Source organism: Trachypithecus francoisi, unplaced genomic scaffold, assembly GCF_009764315.1.
Source record: "Trachypithecus francoisi isolate TF-2019V2 unplaced genomic scaffold, Tfra_2.0 Contig00613, whole genome shotgun sequence".
NCBI lineage: Eukaryota > Metazoa > Chordata > Mammalia > Primates > Cercopithecidae > Trachypithecus > Trachypithecus francoisi.
In genome coordinates, this window is record NW_022680768.1 from 32,823 (window position 1) to 56,214 (window position 23,392).

Genomic DNA, 23,392 nt, shown 5'->3' on the forward strand with positions numbered 1-23,392 from the left:
TCTAGGCCTACACAGAGTCAAGATTATAAACATCACTGTCTTCCACCTCCTTATGGAAGGTCTTCAGTGGCAGTAACATGCATGGGAGCTGTCATCTCCTATAGAAATAGGAATACCTTCTGGAATACCTCCTGAAGGACCTGCCTGAGGCGGTTATACTTCTTTTTTAGTAAGTGGAAGGAGTACACTCTAATATAAAGATTAAAATGTGCCGGGCGTGGTGGCTCACGCCTGTAATCCCAGCACTTTGGGAGGCCGAGGCGGGTGGATCACGAGGTCAGGAGATCGAGACCATCCTGGCTAACATGGTGAAACCCCGTCTCTACCGAAAATACAAAAAATTAGCCAGACGTGGTGGTGGGTGCCTGTAGTCCCAGCTACTCGGGAGGCTGAGGCAGGAGAATGGCATGAACCCGGGAGGTAGAGCTTGCAGTGAGCCAAGATCACGCCACTGCACTCCAGCCTGGGTGACTGAGCGAGACTCTGTCTCAAAAAAAAAAAAAAAGATTGAAATGTATGGCGTAGTAAATACATAAACCAGTAATGTAGTCATTTATTATCATTATAAAGTATTAAGTTCTATATATACATAATTGTGTGTGCTGTACTTTTATGTGACTGGCAACACAGTAGGTTTGTTTATACCAGCATCACTACAGGTAGCTGAGTAATGCATTGCACTGTTTTGATTGCTATGACATCACTGGGCAATAGGAATTTTTCCTCTTCAAGATAATCTTAAGGGATCATCATCATTTATACAGCTGTGGACCAAAATGTCATTACAGGTGCATGAGCATAAATGTTCCAGAAAGGTTTTACTCAGTATTAATCTTTTTATGGAATCTGAATATAATTACTGTGTTGGATTTGACTTTAGAAATGACTAGTAATGTTAAAAAATTGCTATCGTTACCCATATTTTAGTTTCTGGCTAGTGTTTTTTGGAATGGATGCTTAGGATTCCTGCCTGATACAGTGATTTCAGGGCCAGAAGATGCTTTTGGAAGGATTCCTTGTAATCATGCTAAAAGAGATGAAGAAGAGCTTGAGGATTTTTGTAAGGTTAATCAGGATGAGGGGAAGAAGCCTAGAAATAAACAAGATAAAGCAGAGCGTAAAGTCAGCTCATCAGAAACCAAAGATAAGGACCACTCACTTAACTTTTTTTTTTTTTTTTTTTTTTTTTTTTTTAAGATGGAGTCTCGCTCTGTTGCCCAGGCTGGAGTGCAGTGGCACGATCTCAGCTCCCTGCAACATCTGCCTCCCAGGTTCAAGCAATCCTCCTGCCTCAGCCCTCCTAGTAGCTGGGATTACAGGCACATGCCACCACGTCCGGCTAGTTTTTGTGTTTTTAGTAGAGAGAAGATTTCGCCATGTTGGCCAGGCTGGGCTCAAACGCCTGACCTCAGGTGATCTGCCTGCCTCGGCCTCCCAAAGTGCTGGGATTACAGGCATGAACCACTGTACCCGTCCCACTGACTTAAATTTTCCTCTTTAGTGGCATAAGTAGCATTCTTAGTTTTTCCAGGAACTTTCTTTTTGGCTCTTGGGTGTAAATGAATGGTTTTGTTTACCATTCATTGCATTTGTAGTCTTCAGATTAACCTATAATTTTCTGACATAATTGGTAAGATATTGACAAATTTAGGACATCATGGCAAAAATTGCTTATTCCCAGTGTCACAAGTATCAGACTTTCAGTGTCTGATAAATTCTTCTGAAAACATAGGCCTAGGAAAAACCTCTGGTTCTAACTGGTTGTTATACTGACAACCGAAGTCTGAAATGTTACTGTATTCTTTGTCAGAATCTCCATGCTGAATTTGAGGTATTGATTCCGTTTGCCCCATTTGGGGGTTCAGTCTGAAAATGATCAGTTGGAAGTCAATTATGATAAATGAAGCATCTGATGGGGAAGCCCCAAAATGTTCTTAATGTGAAGAGTTTGTGTGATAATTTGCAGAGGAACTGATTATCTGTGTGATGGATCGTGGGAGTAGAGAGAGAAGTAGGTAGGGTTGAGTTACCTTACTAAAAGAGAGTTTAGCTTGTCAACAGTTTTGGTCGTTGTTTCAGCCTGTCTGAAGTCATATCTGATTGTATTAAGGATACAGTTGTCCAAAGGATTTAGTTGATGTGGTTTCCCAGTTTTCTTTTCTCCAATTTTTCTAACCCCAGGCTCCATTCTTCCCAGAACATGGTTTTACTTTTTTTTGTCTTTTCTGTTTCTTGGCAGCATTGATATTTCGCCTGGAAGGAAATATCCAAGAATCCCTAGAACTCTTCCAGACATGTACAGTTCTAAGCCCTTAGAGTGCTGATAACCTCAAGCACGTGGCGAGATCTTTGTGAGTATTAGCAACCTGGAGGCCCTAGGGCACTCACAGAGAACAGTGTAAAATGCATTCTTAGGTACAGCTTGCTGCTGACAGCCACATCAGCCTGATACACAAGTGGGGAATGGTTTAATAGGTATAATGGGATTCACTCTAAAGAGCATGGATTAAGTTTGAAATTTGAGAAAATGAGATAACTAGTGTTAAGGAACTAAGTGTTTTAAACACTGTGCATTCTAGTTTGATGGGGGAACCGATATTATTTATCATGTAAATAGAGACACCTTGTACCCTAAAGTCTTCTAAACTTACTGGCAATCCTTGGAATTTTTCTCATCTACTCTTCTAACATTTAATATCTATCACACAGTAAGTTTTTAGTAAGGACAGAGAGTTCCTGACTTTGGATGGTTCAACTTAACGTAATTTTTTAACTTTACAATGATGTAAAATTGTTATGTATTCAGTAGAAACTGTACTTCAAGTACCCATACAGCCATTCTGTTTTTCATTTTCAGTATAGTATTCAGTAAATTACATGAGATATTCAGCATTTTATTATAAAAGTGGCATTGTGTTAGATGATTTTGCCCAACTGTCAGCAAATGTAGTTAGGAAAGTGGAGATAGGAACTCCATGGAACAGAGTAAGTGTTCTGAACATGCTTAAGATAGGCTAGGCTGTCTATGATGTTTGGTAGAGTAGATGTATTATGTGCATTTTTGAATTACAGTATTTTCCATTTACAGTGGGTTTACTGGGATGTAACCCCATCATAAGTTGAGGAGCATCTGTATTTGTTGAGTGAATGTCCTAAAGATTCCTAGATGGAAAGAATCTCAAAGGTCTTTATAAACTACTAGGTATTCCCTTTTCAGTCCTTTGTTCCATGGAGTTCCCATCTCCCCTTTCTTAGCCACGTTGCCATTCATACCTGTGTTGTTTTTGCATGGAGCTTGGTTTTCCCTGTTTCTCTCTAAACTCAGGATCCAATATCAAGGAAAGAGACTTAGTCTTGGAAGGAAAGGACATGTCCCTAATGGGTGATGATAAGTAATAATAGTTACTGCTTAACATGGCATATCATTTGGCTTATTTCTTTTTTGGTCTGCATTTATAGTACATTGTAGGAGAAAAATTCCACAAGACTCTCACTAAAATTGTTATAGAATGAGACCAAGGCCTTGGAACAGCTGCCAGTGCAATCCCTACTAAGAGAGCTTCTGCTGTTAGTGTATAGCAGCTTCACTGACCAAACCAGCACAACCAGCTCATGGAGAAAAGACTTCTAGAATTCTCTGCTGGATGAAATATGAGTAAAATGTGGGACTAGTAGGGTTAGTCTTCTAAGAATTTTGAGGTAATAATTATGGAAAATGTATCTTTTCCAGATTTCTTTTGGGAAAACATAAAGCTGCCATTGAAGTATATAATGAAGCAGCTAAACTCAACCAGAAAGATTGGGTAAGTAGAGAACTTTCAGTTCTTTCTTATTAGTAAACATGCTAATGATTCCATTTATCATATGGCTGTCTTATTTCTGAATTCTTACATTCCAAAAATATCTTGATTTTATCCTCATACTGAATTCATGGTTTGTCTAAGTATAGGATCAAAAACCCATGTTTCCTCATAACTTTGCAGGCGTTGCTGCATGATTTTCTAACAGTTTGCTGACGAGCAATCTCTTACCAGTCTGATTCTTGTTGAAGACCCCTAAAAGCTTTGGGTATTTTTTTCATCATTGGAATTCCACAATATCAGCAATAGGCATCTAGTTGTGTTTCATGTCTTTTTCCCATCCCCATCTGTGTGACACTCAGTTGACTCTTTCATTCTGAAGACCCTTGCCTTTCTTTGGGTCAGGGCCTCGGAGTAGTTCTTTATTTTTCCCCTCCCCTTCTCTTTGTGTCAATTGGGGTTGTGTGTAAATGCAACTAAACATTGGCTTTACAAATCAGGGGTTATTTTTTTAATTCTCTTGAAACAAGATGTCCACGTAAGTAGTTGCTGGCATTGATTTGGCAGTCCTCGGATGTCAAGGCCGAGAGTTTTTCCTCATGGTTACAAGAAGATTGCTGCATCTGACATCACATCTGCATTCTAGGGAGGGAGAAAGAGAAAGCAACAAGGAGAAAAGGACAGAGCCTATATTGGGAAAGCACAACTTTCCCAGAAGCCCCCACAGACTTCCACTTATGTCATATCAGCTCCCCTTCTAGAAGGAAGGCTGACTAAATGTAGTTTTTAATCTGGTCACATTGCCACTCTAAACAAAAATAGGGTTCTATTAGTAAGGAAAAAGAGAAGAGTAGGTAGCAGGCAGGCAGATAGATAACCAGCAGCATCTGCCACACTGTTTTCCATTCTCTATGAGACATGTTCTCTAACTGTTCTCTACAATAACTCTTAACTTGCCTCTCATTTTCTACCTCCGTGTCCTTTTTTTTTCTTTTGGGACAGAGGCTTACTGTGTCGCCCAGTCTGGAGTGCAGTGGCGTGATCTTGGCTCATCGCAACCTCTCTCCCAGGTTCAAGTGATTCTCCTGCCTCAGCCTCCTGAGTAGCTGAGATTACAAGCACCTGCCACTATGCCCGGCTAATTTTTGTATTTTTAGTAGAGACGGGGTTTTACCGTGTTGGCCAGTCTGGTCTGCAACTCCTGACCTCAGGTGATTCACCTGCCTTGGCCTCCCAAAGTGCTGGGATTATAGGTGTGAGCCACAACGCCTGACCCTCCTTGTCCTTTTATTGTACGTTCAGGACATGTATTCAGTCTTATCTTCTGTATCATCATTTTTGTTTTTAGCTATTTGTATTCTGTTATATATCCTATCCGTCTAATATTTTTATTTCATTTCCTTTCATTGTATTTTTAATTTCCATAAATCTTGTCTTCACTGTCTCTGATTCTTAAAGTTCTGTTCTGCTTCTCAGAATTATCTTTTTCTAACTCTGCATTTTGGTTCTTCTATTTTATGCTGTTGGTATTTTTCAAGTATTTGATGATTCTCGGGGAGACATTCATATCTATGAGTGAAGGACTAGATTTATTAGTACAGAGAATTAGCATGGATTTCCTTTGCAGTTCTTATGGGGCACTATTATTTTTGAAGCGTGTTCAATTTGTCAGTTGCTTTTCTTCTGTATGTCAGAGAATTGAGTTGAGTCTTTGTGCTGTGGAGTTTGTAAGAGCTAACAGCCAGAGTGAAGCTGCAGATAAAGAAAAATTCATGTACTTTTTCATTCAGTTGGTTTTTCAGAAAATGAATATGTCTGCTATATGCCAAGCACTGGTCTATGCCCTGGAGATGCAACGATGGACTGGTGGATTATAAGATAATCAACTAGAATAGGAAATACAGGAAGGAAGAGGAGCAAGTTTTGGAAGAAGGTGATGGTGAGAAATCAGAGTTAAATCCTGTCTTTCAGAGGATTTTGGATATGATAAGTTTTACATTCTGAGGGGATATCTAAATTGAGATGTGTCCAGTGTGGTTGGATATAGAAATCTGAAACTCAAGTGTTTTGGAGTAGAGATGTACATTCTGGAGTCAACAACATAAAGGTGGTAATTGAAACCATTAGATTGCTTGACATTACCCTGCAATGAGCTGAGGATGGAATCCTGGAAAAAAGAGTTTTTTACTTTTTTTTTTTTTTTTAAAGAGACAAGAGTACCTAGGCTGGAGTATAGTGGGGTGATCATAGCTTACTGTAACCTCCAACTCCTGGACTCAAGTGATCATCCTGCCTCTGCCTCCTGGGTAGCTGGGACTACAGGTGCATGTCACCATGACTGGCTAAATTTATTTTGTGGAAATGAAGTCTCATTATGTTGCCCAGAGTGGTCTCAAGCTCCTGGCCTCAAGTGACCCCCTGCTTCAGCTTCCCAGAGTGCTGGGATTACAGGTGTGAGCCATCAAAAAGCAATTTTGAAGGACTGAGCAGGAGAAGAGAACCCATAGAGGGAGATAGGGAAGAGGTAAAACAGGAGAGCTCGGCCGGGCGCGGTGGATCACACCTGTAATCCCAGCACTTTGGGAGGCCGAGACAGGTGTATCACGAGGTCTGGAGATCGAGACCATCCTGGCTAACACAGTGAAACCCCGTCTCTACTAAAAATACAAAAAATTAGCCGGGTGTGGTGGTGGGTGCCTGTAGTCCCAGCTGCTCGGGAGGCTGAGGCAGGAGAATGGCGTGAACCCAGGAGGCTGAGCTTGTAGTGAGTGGAGATCACGCCACTGCCCTCCAGCCTGGGCGACAGAGCGAGACTCCGTCTCAAAAAAAAAAACAAAACAGGAGAGCTCAGAGTCACGGGGAATGGAATGTGTTTCTTAATCTATCCGGTTGGTTGAAAGAGCTCATTTGGTATTACTGACTCACTTGGGATAACCATCCCATTGTTACTAGTAGATGTGGTCATTCACAAAACAGCCATTCTTTTTTAAATTTTTTAAATTATACTTTAAGTTCTAGGGTACATGTGCACAACGTGCAGGTTTCTTACATATGTATACATGTGCCATGTTGGTGTGCTACACCCATTAACTCATCATTTACATTAGGTATATCTCCTAATGCTATCACTCCCCTTCCCCACTCCCCACAATAGGACCCAGTGTGTGATGTTCCCCTTCCTGTGTCCAAGTGATATCACTGTTCAATTCCCACCTATGAGTGCGAACATGCAGTATTTGGTTTTCTGTTCTTGAGATACTTTGCTGAGAATGATGGTTTCCAGCTGCATCCATGTCCCTACAAAGGACACGAACTCATCCTTTTTTATGGCTGCATAGTATTCCAATGGTGTATATGTGCCACATTTTCTTAATCCAGTCTGTCACTGATAGACATTTAGGTTGATTCCAAGCCTTTGCTATTGTGAATAGTGCTGCAAAAAACATACGTGTGCATGTGTCTTTATAGCAGCATGATTTATAATCCTTTGGGTATATACCCAGTAATGGGATGCCTAGGTCGAATGGTATTTCTAGTTCTAGATCCTTGAGGAATCGCCACACTGTTTTCCTCAATAGTTGAACTAGTTTACAGCCCCACCAACAGTGTAAAAGTGTTCCTATTTCTCCACATCCTCTCCAGTACCTGTTGTTTCCTGATTTTTTAATGATTGCCTTTCTAACTGGTGTGAGATAGTATCTCATTGTGGTTTTGATTTGCATTTCTCTGATGGCAAGTGATGATGAGCATTTTTTTTCATGTGTCTGTTGGCTGTATGAATGTCTTCTTTTGAAAAGTGTCTGTTCATATCCTTTCCCCACTTTTTGATGGGGTTGTTTGTTTTTTTCTTGTAAATTTGATTGAGTTCTTTATAGGTTCTGGATATTAGCCCTTTGTCAGATGAGTAGTTTGCAAAAATTTTCTCCCATTCTGTAGGTTGCCTGTTCACTCTGATGGTAGTTTCTTTTGCTGTGCAAAAGCTCTTTAGTTTAATTAGATCCCATTTTTCAATTTTGGCTCTTGTTGCCGTTGCTTTTGATGTTTTAGACATGAAGTCCTTGCCCATGCTTATGTCCTGAATGATATTACCTAGGTTTTCTTCTAGGGTTTTTATGGTTTTAGGTCTAACATTTAAGTATCTAATCCATCTTGAATTAATTTTCGTATAAGGAGTAAGGAAAGGATTCAGTTTCAGCTTTCTACTTATGGCTAGCCAATTTTCCCAGCACCATTTATTAAATAGGGAATCCTTACCCCATTTCTTGTTTTTGTCAGGTTTGTCAAAGATCAGGTGGCTGTAGATGTGTGGTATTATTTCTGAGGACTCTGTTCTGTTCCATTGGTCTATATCTCTGTTTTGGTACCAGTACCATGCTGTTTTGGTTACTGTAGCCTTGTAGTATAGTTTGAAGTCAGGTAGCATGATGCCTCCAGCTTTGTTCTTTTGGCTTAGAATTGTCTTGGCAATGTGGGGTCTTTTTTGGTTCCATATGAACTTTAAAGCAGTTTTTTCCAATTCTGTGAAGAAAGTCATTGGTAGCTTGATGGGGATGGTATTGAATCTATAAATAACCTTGGGCAGTATGGCCATTTTCACAATATTGATTCTTCCTATCCATGAGCATGGTATGTTCTTCCATTTGTTTGTGTCCTCTTTTATTTCACTGAGCAGTGGTTTGTAGTTCTCCTTGAAGAGGTCCTTTACATCCCTTGTAAGTTGGATTCCTAGGTATTTTATTCTCTTTGAAGCAATTGTGAATGGAAGTTGATTCCTGATTTGGCTCTCTGTTTGTCTGTTACTGGTGTGTAAGAATGCTTGTGATTTTTGCACGTTGATTTTGTATCCTGAGAGTTTGCTGAAGTTGCTTATCAGCTTAAGGAGATTTTGGGCTGAGACAATGGGGTTTTCTAAATATACAATCATGTCATCTGCAGACAGGGACAATTTGACTTCTTCTTTTCCTAACTGAATACCCTTTATTTCTTTCTCTTGCCTGATTGCCCTAGCCAGAACTTCCAACACTATGTTGAATAGGAGTGGTGAGAGATGGCATCCCTGTCTTGTGCCAGATTTCAAAGGGAATGCTTCCAGTTTTTGCCCATTCAGTATGATATTGGCTGTGGGTTTGTCATAAATAGCTCTTATTTTGAGATACGTTCCATCAATACCGAATTTATTGAGAGTTTTTAGCATGAAGGGCTGTTGAATTTTGTCAAAGGCCTTTTCTGCATCTGTTGAGATAATCATGTGATTTTTGTCTTTGGTTCTGTTTATATGCTGGATTACGTTTATTGATTTGCGAATGTTGAACCAGCCTTGCATCCCAGGGATGAAGCCCACTTGATCATGGTGGACAAGCTTTTTGATGTGCTGCTGGATCCAGTTTGCCAGTATTTTATTGAGAATTTTTGCATCGATGTTCATCAGGGATATTGGTCTAAAATTCTCTTTTTTTGTTGTGTCTCTGTCAGGCTTTGGTATCAGGATGATTTTGGCCTCATAAAACGAGATTGGGAGGATTCCCTCTTTTTCTATTGATTGGAATAGTTCCAGAAGGAATGGTACCAGCTCCTCCTTGTACCTCTGGTAGAATTCGGCTGTGAATCCATCTGGTCCTGGACTTTTTTTCGTGGGTAGGCTATTAATTATTGCCTCAATTTCAGAGCCTGCTATTGGTCTATTCCGGGATTCAGCTTCTTCCTGGTTTAGTCTTGGGAGAGTGTAAGTGTCCAGGAAAGTATCCATTTCTTCTAGTTTTCTAGTTTATTTGCATAGAGGTGTTTATAGTATTCTCTGATGGTAGTTTGTATTTCTGTGTGGTTGGTGGTGATATCCCCTTTATCATTTTTTATTATGTCTATTTGATTCTTCTCTCTTTTCTTCTTTATTAGTCTTGCTAGCAGTCTATCAATTTTGTTGATCTTTTCAAAAAACCAGCTCCTGGATTCATTGATTTTTTGGAGGGTTTTTTGTGTCTCTATCTCCTTCAGTTCTGCTCAGATCTTAGTTATTTCTTGCCTTCTGCTAGTTTTTGAATGTGTTTGCTCTTGCTTCTCTAGTTCTTTTAATTGTAATGGTAGGCCTTCAATTTTAGATCTTTCCTGCTTTCTCTTGTAGGCATTTAGTGCTATAAATTTCCCTCTACACATTGCTTTAAATGTGTCCCAGAGATTCTGGTATGTTGTATCTTTGTTCTCTTTGGTTTCAAAGAACATCTTTATTTCTGCCTTCATTTTGTTATGTACCCAGTAGTCATTCAGGACCAGGTTGTTCAGTTTCCATGTAGTTGAGCGGTTTTGACCAAGTTTCTTAGTCCTGAGTTCTAGTTTGATTGCACTGTCGTCTAAGAGACAGTTTGTTATAATTTCTGTTCTTTTACATTTGCTGAGGAGTACTTTACTTCCAATTATGTGGTCAATTTTGGAATAAGTGCGATGTGGTGCTGAGAAGAATGTATATTCTGTTGATTTGGGGTGGAGAGTTCTGTAGATGTCTATTAGGTCCGCTTGGTGCAGAGTTGAGTTCAATTCCTGGATATCCTTGTTAACTTTCTGTCTCGTTGATCTGTCTAATGTTGACAGTGGGGTGTTAAAGTCTCCCATTATTATTGTATGGGAGTCTAAGTCTCTTTGTAAGTCTCTAAGGACTTGCTTTATGAATCTGGGTGCTCCTGTATTGGGTGCATATATATTTAGGATAGTTAGCTCTTCCTGATGAATTGATCCCTTTACCATTATGTAATGGCCTTCTTTGTCTCTTTTGATCTTTGATGGTTTAAAGTCTTTTATCAGAGACTAGGATTGCAACCCCTGCTTTTTTTTGTTTTCTATTTGCTTGGTAGATCTTCCTCCATCCCTTTATTTTGAGCCTATGTGTGCCTCTGCATGTGAGATGGGTCTCCTGAATACAGCAAACTGATGGGTCTTGACTCTTTATTCAATTTGCCAGTCTGTGTCTTTTAACTGGATCATTTAGTCCATTGACATTTAAGGTTAATATTGTTATGTGTGAACTTGATCTTGTCATTATGATATTAGCTGGTTATTTTGCTCGCTAGTTGAGGCAGTTTCTTCCTAGCATCGATGGACTTTGCATTTTGACATGCTTTTGCAGTGGCTGGTACCTGTTGTTCCTTTCCATGTTTAGTGCTTCCCTCAGGATCTCTTGTAGGGCAGGCCGGTGGTGACAAAACCTCTGAGCATTTGCTTGTCTGTAAAGGATTTTATTTCTCCTTCACTTATGAAACTTAGTTTAACTGGATATGAAATTCTGGGTTGAAAATTCTTTTCTTTAAGAATGTTGAATATTGGCCCCCACTCTCTTCTGGCTTGTAGAGTTTCTGCCAAGAGATCTGCTGTTATTCTGATGGGCTTCCCTTTGTGTGTAACCTGACCTTTCTCTCTGGCTGCCCTTAACATTTCTTCCTTCATTTCAACTGTGGTGAATCTGACAATTATGTGTCTTGGAGTTGCTCTTCTCGAGGAGTATCTTTGTGGCGTTCTCTGTATTTCCTGAATTTGAATGTTGGCCTGCCTTACTAGGTTGAGGAAGTTCTCCTGGATGATATCCTGCAAAGTGTTTTCCAAGTTGTTTCCATTTTCCCTGTCACTTTCAGGCACATGAATCAGACATAGATTTGGTCTTTTCACATAATTCCATATTCTTGGAGACTTTGTTCGTTTCTTTTTACTCTTTTTTCTCTACACTTCTCGCTTTGTTTCGTTCATTTGATCTTCAATCACTGATACTCTTTCTTCCAGTTGATCGAGTCGGTTACTGAAGCTTGTGCATTTGTCAAGTAGTTCTCGTGTTAAATAACAAAAGTAGCAATAGATGTCTATTCCTGATTTTAGCCTAGATCACAGTACTGTTTCATCAGTAAATCAGCTTTTTAAATTATTAATATTTTTAATGGACAAATCATAATTATACATATCTATGGAGTATAGTGGAATGTGTTGAAATATGTAAACAATGGAATGATTAAATCACACTAATTATTGTATTGCCTTGCCGTAGCATTTTTATGGTGAGACATTTGAAATGATACTTATTTTGAAATATATTATTATTGACTGTATTCACCCTGCTATGCAATAAATCTCAAAACTTATTCATCCAGTCTATCTGAAACTGTTTGGTCACCAACTCCCTCCCTTCCTACCCCTTTATCCCCCCTAAGCCTCTGGTAACCATGATTATACTCTGTATGTCTATGAGTTCAACTTTTTTAGTTTCTACATATAAGCGAGATCATGTAGTATTTCTTTTCTGTGCCTGGCTTATTTCACTTAGTGTAATGTCCTCCAGATTCATCCATGTTGTCACAAATAACATAATTCCTTCTTTGAGGCTGAGTACTCCTGTGTGTGTGTACGTGTATGACGTTTTCTTTCTCTCTTCATCCATTGATGGACACTTAGGTGGATTCCATGTGTTGGCTATTGTGAATAATGCTGCAGTGAATGTGAGAGTACAGAGATCCCTTTGACATACTGATTTCAGTTCCTTTTCATATATACACAGTAGTGGTATTGCTGGATTCTGTGGTAGTTTTGTTTTCAGTTTTTTGAGGAACCTCCCCATACAATTTTCCATAATGGCTTTACTAAGTTACACTCCCATCAACAATGTATCAAGAGTTTGCTTCTTTCTTTATCTTTGCCTAGACTTACCTTTCATCTTTTTGATAAAAACCATTCTAACAGGTGTGAAGTGATACCTCATTGTGGTTTTAATTTGATAGTCAGCTTTTGTGTACAGTTTACGTGTATAATTATATCACCCAATTTTTCTTAATGGGACAGCGATCTAGGGCAGCCCTGCAGAGGTACCTGTTCTACTGTAATCGCTATATGAACCACATGCAGAGTCTGCGCTTTGAGCACAAACTATATGCTCAGGTGAAACAGAAAATGGAGGAGATGCAACAGCACAACATGTCCTGGATTGAGGTGCAGTTCCTGAAGAAAGCAGTTGATGTCCTCTGCCAGTGTCGTGCCACACTCATGTACACGTATGTCTTCGCTTTCTACCTCAAAAAGAATAACCAGTCCATTATCTTTGAGGTAGGAGTAGTTCTGGGTGAGGAAAAAGCCCACCTTGTATCATAGGACTACCTGATCTTTCATATATAAGATATAGTTTTCAGGGTTCTTGTTTATTCAGAAAATGTAGATAGACGAATTATTTATTACAGATACAAGAAATTTCTATTTCCTAAATTATACTCAGATCGATGTTGTTTAGCCAGCTAGTGATTAGGTACGCAGATTCTGGAGTCAGCCCTAGATTTTAATCTTTACTTTATTGTATTTTAGGTCTGTTAATTTGGAGCAAATTACTTAACCTCTTATTTCTCCATTTTAAAGTGAGGATAATACCTTTCTAGGTTGTTAAGAGGTTTAAGTGAGACAATTTGTGTTTAAGTGAGACAATTTGTGTTAATTGCTATATAGCACCTTGAACTCATAAGTTCTCAATAAAAACCTTTATTCAGGCTAAACTAACCCTGCAATATTAGAAATTAATGTGGTGGTTATGGTTGTCTTTAGTGGAGAAGTAATGACTAAAAAGCCAGCTTTTAGCAGTAAGGTTTTCTCAAGTAAAGATGCTCATTTAAAATTGATGCATAAAACATGGATATCTATATATGACTAGACAATAAGCCTGACTAGCAGATGGGACTTCATTTGGGTAACCAGTACAGAACTAGCAATCATAGTAAAGGATGATACAATTTGAATCTTCTGTACAGTGTTCTCTTATAAGTATAGCCAGATGTAAGCAATAATAGGTTTCTATTTTTTCTCATTTCCCTTTGAGTTTTTAGCAAAGAGCAGCTCTCAGAATGAGAAAATTCCAAGAGACATTTTAAATCCTTTCAAATAGTCTTCAGTATTCTTCCAAAAGTAATGGGTGAAATCTTTAATTCTTTTAACATTTAAAATATTGTTCTGGAAAGAACAAACAAGTTATTAGAGATGAAAGCCCTAGAGCTTTACAGGTGCAGTTAAACCACCTATGAAAGTTACGGAATCAGTGTTGAGAGCAGTCTGTAGTCAACAAAACAGTGAAAATGGTTTATCTTTTAGCTTTATTTTGAAGCCAAAATTTACTTTTATTCTTCTTACAGAATAACCAAGCAGATCTAGAGAATGCCACAGAGGTGCTCTCGGGCTACCTTGAACGAGATATTTCCCAAGATTCTCTGCAGGATATAAAGCAGAAAGTACAAGACAAGTACAGGTAATTTTTTTTTTAAGCTGTTGAATAAACTTTCTGCCAGTGATGGTCTAGTGTGCCTTAGTGGTCAAGTTCAGTGATAGTGAAACTAGGTTTAGCATATCCACCAACTGAGCTGCTGCCATGTTTCTCACAAATTGTTTCTGTCCGTTGGGCACTAAATTGCAGGTAGTAGTACTGGTGAAGCATACATATTCAACCGTTTATTCTACTGGCTAATTCTGCTTCTGTTCAATTATTTAGTTGCTACCTTGCAAGGAAGAAAGAACCCAGAAAGGCCAAGTGGCTTTTAGGATGAGAGTGAGAATTGGATGTTGGTCTTAGCCTGGAATCCTATGTATGGGTCATGGCTATTCACAAGTGAGCTATGGGAACTTACTTTTTAGAGTTTTTATTAGATTTTGTGTGTGTATATATATATAATCTAAGGAGATACTTGTCCTAGGAGTTGATTTTTCAAGATGTGCCGTCTCTTAAGATAGAGATGCAAAATGTTTGATTTCTCAACATGAAGCTCTTTCTCCCAAAGTGACAAATTGCTAGTGTCTTTTGAAAGTAGTAGGAAACTTGGGGAGTTTGGAAGACTTGGAGATTTAGTCCTAACCAATATCTTCCCTTCCCTTAGCCAATTTTAGCTACTATAATGTGTTCATAGTACTTTTACAGTTAACAAAGATTTTTAAGGACGTGAATAAAGAACCCATGAAATTATTTCTGAACCTGTTTATCTGCAGAACTGTGGGACTGAATTATTTCTAAGGTCCATCAGAACTTGTAATACTTTATTGCTTTAAAATTAATTCCCATGGAATAATGGCTTTCAGAAAATACTATTTTAATATTAGAAGCAGTTTGATGTGTCTGTACATCTAGACCTGAACATGTGCCTATTAAAATTAAAAATAGGTGCTTGGTTCCGAGTCTGGATAAACTATAGGGATGCCTTAAAAATAAGTAAATGCCTCTTTTTTTATTATTAGAGGCTGACAACAAGTTTTTTTTTTCTCTGTGAGAGTCGACGAAGGGTTTTGTTACAGCATGTGCACGAAGGCTATGAAAAAGATCTGTGGGAGTACATTGAGGACTGAGAATGGCCCTGCATAAAATGAACTCTGAAAACTTTACCATCTAGAGTGCTCATGCAATTAAAACAAAACAAACACAAACAAGGAGGCAGTAAGCCTATTCTGACACCACTGGTCTGTAGTACCAGAATTGTTTTGTTAACGGAAAGTTTAAGTAAATTATATTGTAATAAAAAAGGTAGATAAACCATTGTACAACAGTATTCTAGGCCGCCAACAAAAGTGTGATAGACACACTAAAAGCCCTCCAACTTTAACTTGTAACGTAGCTTCATTCTCAAAGCTGACTCCTTTTTTCTTTTTCTTTTTCCTTTTCCTGAGTGTAGTACAGTTAAAATTTCAAACAGCTCCTTGATACTGCTTTTCATGTTCAAACCAGCCATTTTGTTGTACTTTGGTAAAGGACCTCTTCCCCTTCCTCCCCTACACATACAGATACACCCACACACAGACTGACTCTCTTTCTCTCATACCCCAAGGTCATGAGTGAATGATGCTTAGTTCCTTGTAAAGAAAATCTTGGGATGGGGAAGGGGTAGGCAGCAAGAGGATTCAACAAACAAAAAACATAAAAACTTTGTATATGACTTTTAAAACAAGAGGACAACACAGTATTTTTCAAAATTGTATATAGCGCATATGCATGGACAAAGCAAGCGTGGCACGTGTTTGCATAATGTTTAATTACAAAAAAAATTTATTCTTTAAAAATCTTCAAGATTATGTCTATTTGCTGTGCATTTTCTTTCAGTTTGCTTATCTTTCCCGGGTTGGGGTTGGGATGAAGGTGTGTTGGTTGAGCACCTCTGGAAGACCTATCTAGAGCTCTTTCACTTTCCTGAGGTTACTTTGCCCTTTCTGGTGTTGGTGTGTCTATTGCTGACCATGGGCCTCATGCCTTGAATTCCTGCTCTTGATCAGGACAAGGGAGGTCAAGCTCTGAATAAATGCCATGACCTGATTAAGGGCTACAGCAGCGAGTTTTGTTGCTATAGTTCATGAATTAACCTGTTCCCAACCTAATCCCCCTCCATGGCATCATGCCTCTACCCAAGCCTTTGTGTGCCCATGTTATGCACACAGCTGTAGGCTTAAGTTCCCTGTCACATCCAATGGAAGCATTTAAAAATTTCTTTTACTTTTCGGTTTTCCCTTAATTGCTGCTTTGAGCCTTTTCAGATTTTAGTTATGGCTCGTCTGTCACCCCTTCTCTACATTAGGGTGTCAAACAAAATGTTTTGCTTTAAATATAAATAGCCATTCATTTAGTCTCAGATTGTGAATTTAAAATGGCGGATACTGAAATTGTTTGTGTGTTGCTGTGGGTTCGGTTTGAAGGCAAACACCCCTAGAACATGATATTCCCATCTAGTGCATTTAAATAGAAATCACTGAGTTTGCTGCTTTTTCATTGTCAGCACATAGGAGAATTAATAATGCATTTTAGCTGTGATGTCTATTTTTTATGAAATTTCTGCTAAGAGCTATGTTAAAAGTAAAGGATGGTGGTGGTTTTATTAACTATATACATGTTTAGGCCATTCTGGCTGTGGTATTTTTCAATAGGTCAGGATCCGTAAATCTGTCAGTTTTATACAGGAGTACAGAGTGAGCTAGGCAACTAGGTTAAGAGCTCTAAATATGAAATACCAGTTGAGGCTGAGGACCTCTTCGTCTTCCTTTAAATGTCTTGTGCCTAGGGAGTGTTTACCATTTGTGAGGCAGCTTTGTCTGCTCTTACATTGTACATCCTATTACTCCATTGGGAAGTAGGTTCACTTTCCTCTGGCCTTTTGCCTAAGTTAGGCTTTGCTGAATCAACCCTACTTTTCCTTTTAGAAAAGGTTGTTACAGGAGATGTACTGGCAACTGTTCTTTTCCCATCAAAAATCAGTGAATGTTTGCTGAGTATAAATGCTGCTTCCTTAAACCACTTGTCGCTTTAGGATCAACTTTACCTGTACCTTTTCTCCTTTCCTCCCTTGCCACCTCAGGTGCAAATCTGAATTCAGTGTCTGCTTCCTCCATATTCTCGTCTCCCTCCCCTCTTCCATATGACATTATTCATATGACATTATTTTACTTCAAATGACATTATCAATCTTAAAAAGACATACATTAAAACTAAGGAGATTTTTTTAAAGAAAGCCTAAGTTCCTTTCCCTGGTAACTTTGAAAAGCAGTCAGAGTTGCTAGATAGATGTATGTGGCTCCTTTAAAATGCTTTGTGTATGTGTGGTGTTTAAAAAAAAAAAAGTCTTACCAGTTAACTTTGCAGTATCTAGGTTTGAGTGTCATAAATCCATGTGTTCCTGTTGCAACAAATACCCCAACATTGTGTGTGCACGTCATAATACCAGTCTTCACCCGTGAGGAACAGTGCTTTTTAGAGATGCTTTCTAGTTTCAGTGTTGGCATACTACCTGAGGGTATTGCAGTTGTGGGTGCATTCCCAAATTTGTATGATCAAGATGAACTGGCCCTTTTCTACTTGCAAGCTTTCAACAGATACCACCATATATGATGGAATTCCCATAGTGAATTGCTTATGTTGTTAGTAGATTCAGTGCACCCAGCTGGGATAGGCAAACCGTATTATGACAGCTTCCCTGTTTCACCTACGTAAGTCGTCTTATCTGAGGGCTCTATTCACAGTAAGCACCAGCGTCTCCATGTCTTGAGGTCAGTTTCATTCTTTTTAAAAGTACATGCTTCATTTGAACAATCAGCAGCAGATGGACTTTCAGTGATTTAAAATAAAATTTTGATCCAAAGCTCAGGACACAAAAACCACAGTGGTAAAATTGAGTAGCATATAATATCATCAGACTAAATTATCTGTAATTTTCCACAACCCAGATTGTATGTGTTTTCTGTGTGTTTAAATAAATATATTAGATACACGTGTATACATACACACATATACAACAGATCCAAGACTGGCTGACTTCATTTGAAATGGTTGAATCTGCAGTGTAATAAAGTGGTTCAACCAGGATTAGGAACTGAAATTTAGTAGAAGAGAGAAAAGGAGTTAATGTAACAAATTCTTTTAGCTACAAACCCTGGTAATAGAGCACTTGGGGGATGGGATGGGGTGGGTTGGTGAGACAATCAGATTGGTAAATTGATTAAATGCTCCTAACCCTGTAATTTTGTGCATAGAGCACCCTGTGCTGTGGAAATAACTGTTCTTAGATTTCATTGTAACTGGACTGTTCAGGTTGCCCAGAGGGAAAGAACATTCCTAATTCTAATAAAATAAACTTTTATTTTGTTATTCCATTAGTTACTTATGTTTATTTTTATAGTTAAAAAATGACTAAAGGTGGCTAATAGCCACCTGTATTATGTGCCTTATTCACTGTTCCCACTTAATATAAAATGTCTAAATTTGGTTCAGTTTCTTTGGGAACTGTGAATGAGCCCATTCCCCCAACATTTAACTTGGTTAATGAAGCTTTCAGAGCATTTTCTGAACGCTTTCCAATTTCTGCGTCTCAAATATGAATTTAAGTTGTTCGTGTTGTAACAGTGATACAAAAATGCTCAATAGCTCTTTGCCACTTTTTAAAGAAAATACTTTGAGTCATTCTTAGCTAACCTCAAAACTCCTTCACATTACTTTCATTTTAGCTCACTCTTAAAGGTGGTACTGTTATATAGGGATGAAGGGAGAGTTTTCTGAAACCAGGTCCCAGAGTTGAAGATAGTTTGTCGTTGATACTCTGGCCAAGTCTAGGTTTTAGGACAATTTAATTTACTCTTACTTGAATCTGTAATTATGGGAGTTGATCACTTTTCCTCTTCAAAGCACTTCAACTTACTGTCTAAAACAAGTGGAAAAGAAATTGCCCTTTTTTATAAAGGAGGAAGATAAGGCTCACTGAGGTTAAATAACTCACCCAATTTTTCATTTCCTTCTACCTGAAACTTAACATCATACTACCTCTTTGTATCATAGTTTGTTATTCTGGTCTCAGAATGACCTAGTATTCTGTGCCAGGGAAGGTAGTTCTTAACTATATTGTTGTACTTTTAAACCACATTAAAGACTATTATAAATGCCTATCATTGCTACTGTTAGAGGTTGCTCTATACTATCTCTGATCTTTCATTCGTTGTTGCAGTTTGCAACTAATGTGGCCCTGTGTTTTGCCTCATTAGAAACCATCCATGGATAGAAGAGTAGCCCTTTTCATCTTGCAGATTAAGGTAGGCAGTCTTCATGTGAAGACTGTCACGGTAGTTCAGAATAAATGGTTTAGTATGATTTGCTAAATAGTGCCCAAGTAATTTGCAGTTGGTTTAGTTATTCAAATGGATTTCCATTGTAAAGAATTTTGGATAGTCTGTAGGAAATTGTTACAGGATTTATTTTGTAATTGATAACTGAAAATGCACAGAACATCCATATCCCTTGGATCTCAGCCTTTGAGGCTTTAAAAAGATGATAAGCAGTGAGTTTATGAGAAAATTCTGGCTCCTTTAGAAACAGGAAAATGTGTGGGTCCCTCAGATTTTTCATATATCTTTGGGGGTAAAGATATATCTTTGGTTATATCTGGTTTGTTTTAAGGATTTTGCTTCTGTAGTTACCCAACATCAAATAGCCAACTCAGAAATACTCAGTTGGATATTAGTGAAATAGTGCCTACCATTGGAGTAAACAGACAACTTTTGGGTTTTTAGTTTTTGCTTTTGTATGGAGTTAAGTCTAATTTTTAGGGCAACTATTGTTGACCTTTCTCTAGGTAGTAGCATTTAGGATGGAAAAAAATAATATGAGGTATGTGTGAAAAGCGGTTTTCAGGCTATCGTTTATTTAGGGCCACAGATGTGCTTATTTAGGACTATTTTCAGGGTAGGAGCCAGTTAGAATTTGTGAATCAGTCACACATTGATATGTAGCAGCCCTATCAATGCCACAACAACCTTATTACCATAGGAATTCAGAGGTCTCAAGTAATCCAGGAGTCTCAAACTGAAATGTCACCAAGAGCCAAGTAAATATTTTAGAAATAGACTACCCTGGACTATATGGGCTCTGAGAAGAGCCTGTGAAATCTTCTTCATGTGAATTATCTTAATTAAATGTGGGCCAAAGAAAAACCGGCCACGGGCAGTTTATTTTCCAGCTTCTATTAGTCTTGGCTTGCAACAATGCCACTGTCCATCTGGCATTACCTAGACCAGTGATACTTAAATTTGTCTGCGAATTGGAATCACTGAGAAGCTTTAAACAATTATTAGTGCCTGAGTCTTACCTTGTGGAGATTATGATTTAATTGCTTTGGGTAGGCATCAGTATTTTTTGTAAAGCCCTTTCCACATTCTCACCCCCTGATTCTAATCAGTGATTCTCATGTGCAGACTAGGTTGAGATCTGTGATCTGGATTGCCTTCTATAGTTGCAAAAAGAGAATATAGGCGAGCAACTCCAGATCATAAGGGACAAAATAATTCAAGGCAAATTGATGGGCTCAGAATAGGGCCTCACTGGAGGCCCTAGTTGAGTGGGTTTTGTGGAATGGTGCCTCCCAAGGGTCTGGTGTGCAGTGCCCGATTTGTTTTTTTGTCGGTTTTCTGGTAAATGGTCCACCTTGGAGAAAATCACAAAACAAAGTCTTACCAAGAAGTAGAACTGACAAGCAGCCATGTTGATTGGCAGTACATTCTCTTGCCAAGGGGGAGAAATCTAGGGAAAATAATAGAGTCTGAGCGAAGGAAGTTGACTGGTTATAAGCAAAACTGTCATTAAAGCTATTTGCATCAAGTCTGCCCAATTCCATGAGCACTTAGAGTTCACAAGTTTCCTACTTCTTTCTTTCATTCTTTTGATAATCTTGTATTTTTATTTTAAGTGTGGTATAGTAGTAAGAATATCGACACTTCTCAGCCATAGTTTTCCCTTTTGTAAAATGGGAATACTAATAGGAACTGTAATTTGTTGAGTGCTTCTTGCCAGATGCCTTACTTTTGTCTGTATCTTCCAAGCAGCCCTAAAGCAAAATGGGCATTGTTACCCTATTTTTATGAGGAAAGACACTCATACACTACTAACGTACTCCAAAGTTACACACTGAGTGTTTAACAGGGCCATGCTTGTCTGATTCCATATGTTCGTTCTGTTATGCTGTTGTCTGTTACGTAGGAGTATTGTGAGGATCAAAGAACATGTGAAAACAAAACCTAGTTACAATAATAAGCACAATAGTGCTAACTTGGGCAAAAGATAAGGATACAGAGCTGTCTCAGAGATTCCCAAAAGCAGGATGAGATTGAACTGGGAACTAGAAAACCATTTTGGACCCCTAAAATGGTATTGTCTGCCATCTGTACATCATTCTTTTGTGGCTCTTACTGCTGCTTTTCTTGTCAGTTACCCCATAGCTCCGGGTATTACCATGTTAACTGTTCCAGACACGTGTAGAGAGAACCAGTGAGATCCATGGGGCAGGATCATCAATACAAGCGTGGATGTTGAGAGCTTAATCAGGAAGGAAAACTTGGAGATCCTAGTTAGCTGGGTTCACATCATGGAAATTGTCTTTGACAAAACTGAAATGCCCTGAAGTTTTAATTTTTTAAATATATGTAATGAATTGTCATATGATAGATAATTGTGGCGACTTAGTATTTACCAAATGGTTTGTTTCCATCTTGTTTATTTTTATTTTTATTTTTTTAAGAGACAGTCTTGCTGTGTTGCCCAGGCTGTACTTGAACTCCTGGGCTCAACCAACCCTTCTGCCTCAGCCTCCTGAGTAGCTGGGATCATAGGCATGTGCCACTGCTTCTAGCTCTTCCATCTCAATCTTATGATGTAGTTACTATTTTCATTTTATAAATAAGAAAATAGAAGCTCAAAGATGGGTAGTTTCCCTGAGGTCATCCTGTTAGTAAGTGGCAGAATGAAGTTACAAACCTAGGTTTTATTGGTCGCCATCCACAGTGCCAGGCACTGGCGCTACAGCAGTAAACAAAAGGTCTGTTGGTTTGTCTGAAGCTCTCAACCTTGATTCTACATAGATTCGTTGGATTGCCCAAGGCCGCTCAACCAGTTAAGATCAGAGCCAGCTCTGCTATTTGATCAGTATATTATTTTCACCACACTGTATCTGCTTCTCAGTCACCAAAAGCACCTGCTAAAATTATATATAGACTGATTAGGGGACTTCCAACGTAAGATTGCCCTGGAAACTTAGTTCTTATCTTGGTTCATCTCTCCAAAACAAATGCCTCTTTTGTTGGTGATCTCAGATACACTGTTCAGAAGTACTCAAAGTATTCCTTTTTTCTGCTCACATTTGAGAGTGACCCTAGCATTTTAATGAATTAAGCAAGCCAGCCCTGCATTTCCAAACCCTTTCCAGAAGTTCAACCTTACTTACTTTGATCTGATGACATGGGCTTTTAAAAAAATTACTATTTTTTTAGAGGTGGGGTCTCACTATGTTGCCCAGGCTGGAGTATAATGGCTCTTCACAGGCACAATTCGGGTGCACTATTGCCGTGAACTCCAGGACTCAAGCCATCTTCCTGCCACAGCCTCCTGAGTACCTGGGACTATAGGTGCAAGCCACCATGCCCAGCTGACATTGACTTTATATACATAATACTTCCTCAGCACCAATTTATGTCTTATTTGGCACTTGCAAAACCCTCTTCACTGATTATGCCTGTTCGGTATTTACTCCAAGTCACCTGCCTGCCTTTAGCCATGGAGTGTTCAAGTTTCTTTCAGAATGAGAATTTGGAGGGTGATTATAGAAATGTAAAACCAGGCCGGGCATGGTGGCTCACACCTTGTAATCCCAGCACTTTGGGAGGCCGAGGCAGGTGGATCACAAGGTCAGGAGTTCGAGACCAGCCTGGCCAATATAGTGAAACCCCGTTTCTACTAAAAATACAAAAATTAGCCGGGCATGGTGGCGCATGCCTGTAATCCCAGCTACTCAGGAGGCTGAGGCAGGAGAATCGCTTGAACCTGGGAGGTGGAGGTTACAGTGAGCTAAGATCACGCCACTGCACTCCAGCCTGGGCAACAGAGAGACTGTCTCAAAAAAAATAATACAAAACCAACTCTTTATGGTAGACAGTTTATCCCCCAGAAAGCTTTTTAAGACTGAAAACGTTTCTATAGATTTCAGATTTCCTTCTGATAGCTAAGGTTTGTTTCTGTATAACAGCAGAGTAGTGCCCTGTAAGCCAGTTCAGTGCACATTAAATGGCTGTTCTTAGAATTATGAATCTGAGGC

General features: G+C 38.9%; 1 protein-coding gene across 1 annotated transcript in view; it reads left to right on the forward strand.

The window, feature by feature from the left end:
* Window positions 1-1,221: 1,221 nt before the first annotated feature.
* The window catches only part of LOC117087127 (E3 ubiquitin-protein ligase arih1-like), a 33,924-nt gene continuing 11,753 nt past the window's right edge, over window positions 1,222-23,392 (forward strand). The window contains exons 1-6 of the mRNA XM_033216977.1: window positions 1,222-1,271; window positions 2,240-2,351; window positions 3,731-3,803; window positions 5,591-5,739; window positions 12,609-12,869; window positions 13,937-14,049. Coding sequence (XP_033072868.1) covers window positions 5,737-5,739; window positions 12,609-12,869; window positions 13,937-14,049 — 377 coding nt within the window. The 5' untranslated portion in view covers window positions 1,222-1,271; window positions 2,240-2,351; window positions 3,731-3,803; window positions 5,591-5,736. The remainder of the gene's footprint in view (window positions 1,272-2,239; window positions 2,352-3,730; window positions 3,804-5,590; window positions 5,740-12,608; window positions 12,870-13,936; window positions 14,050-23,392) is intronic.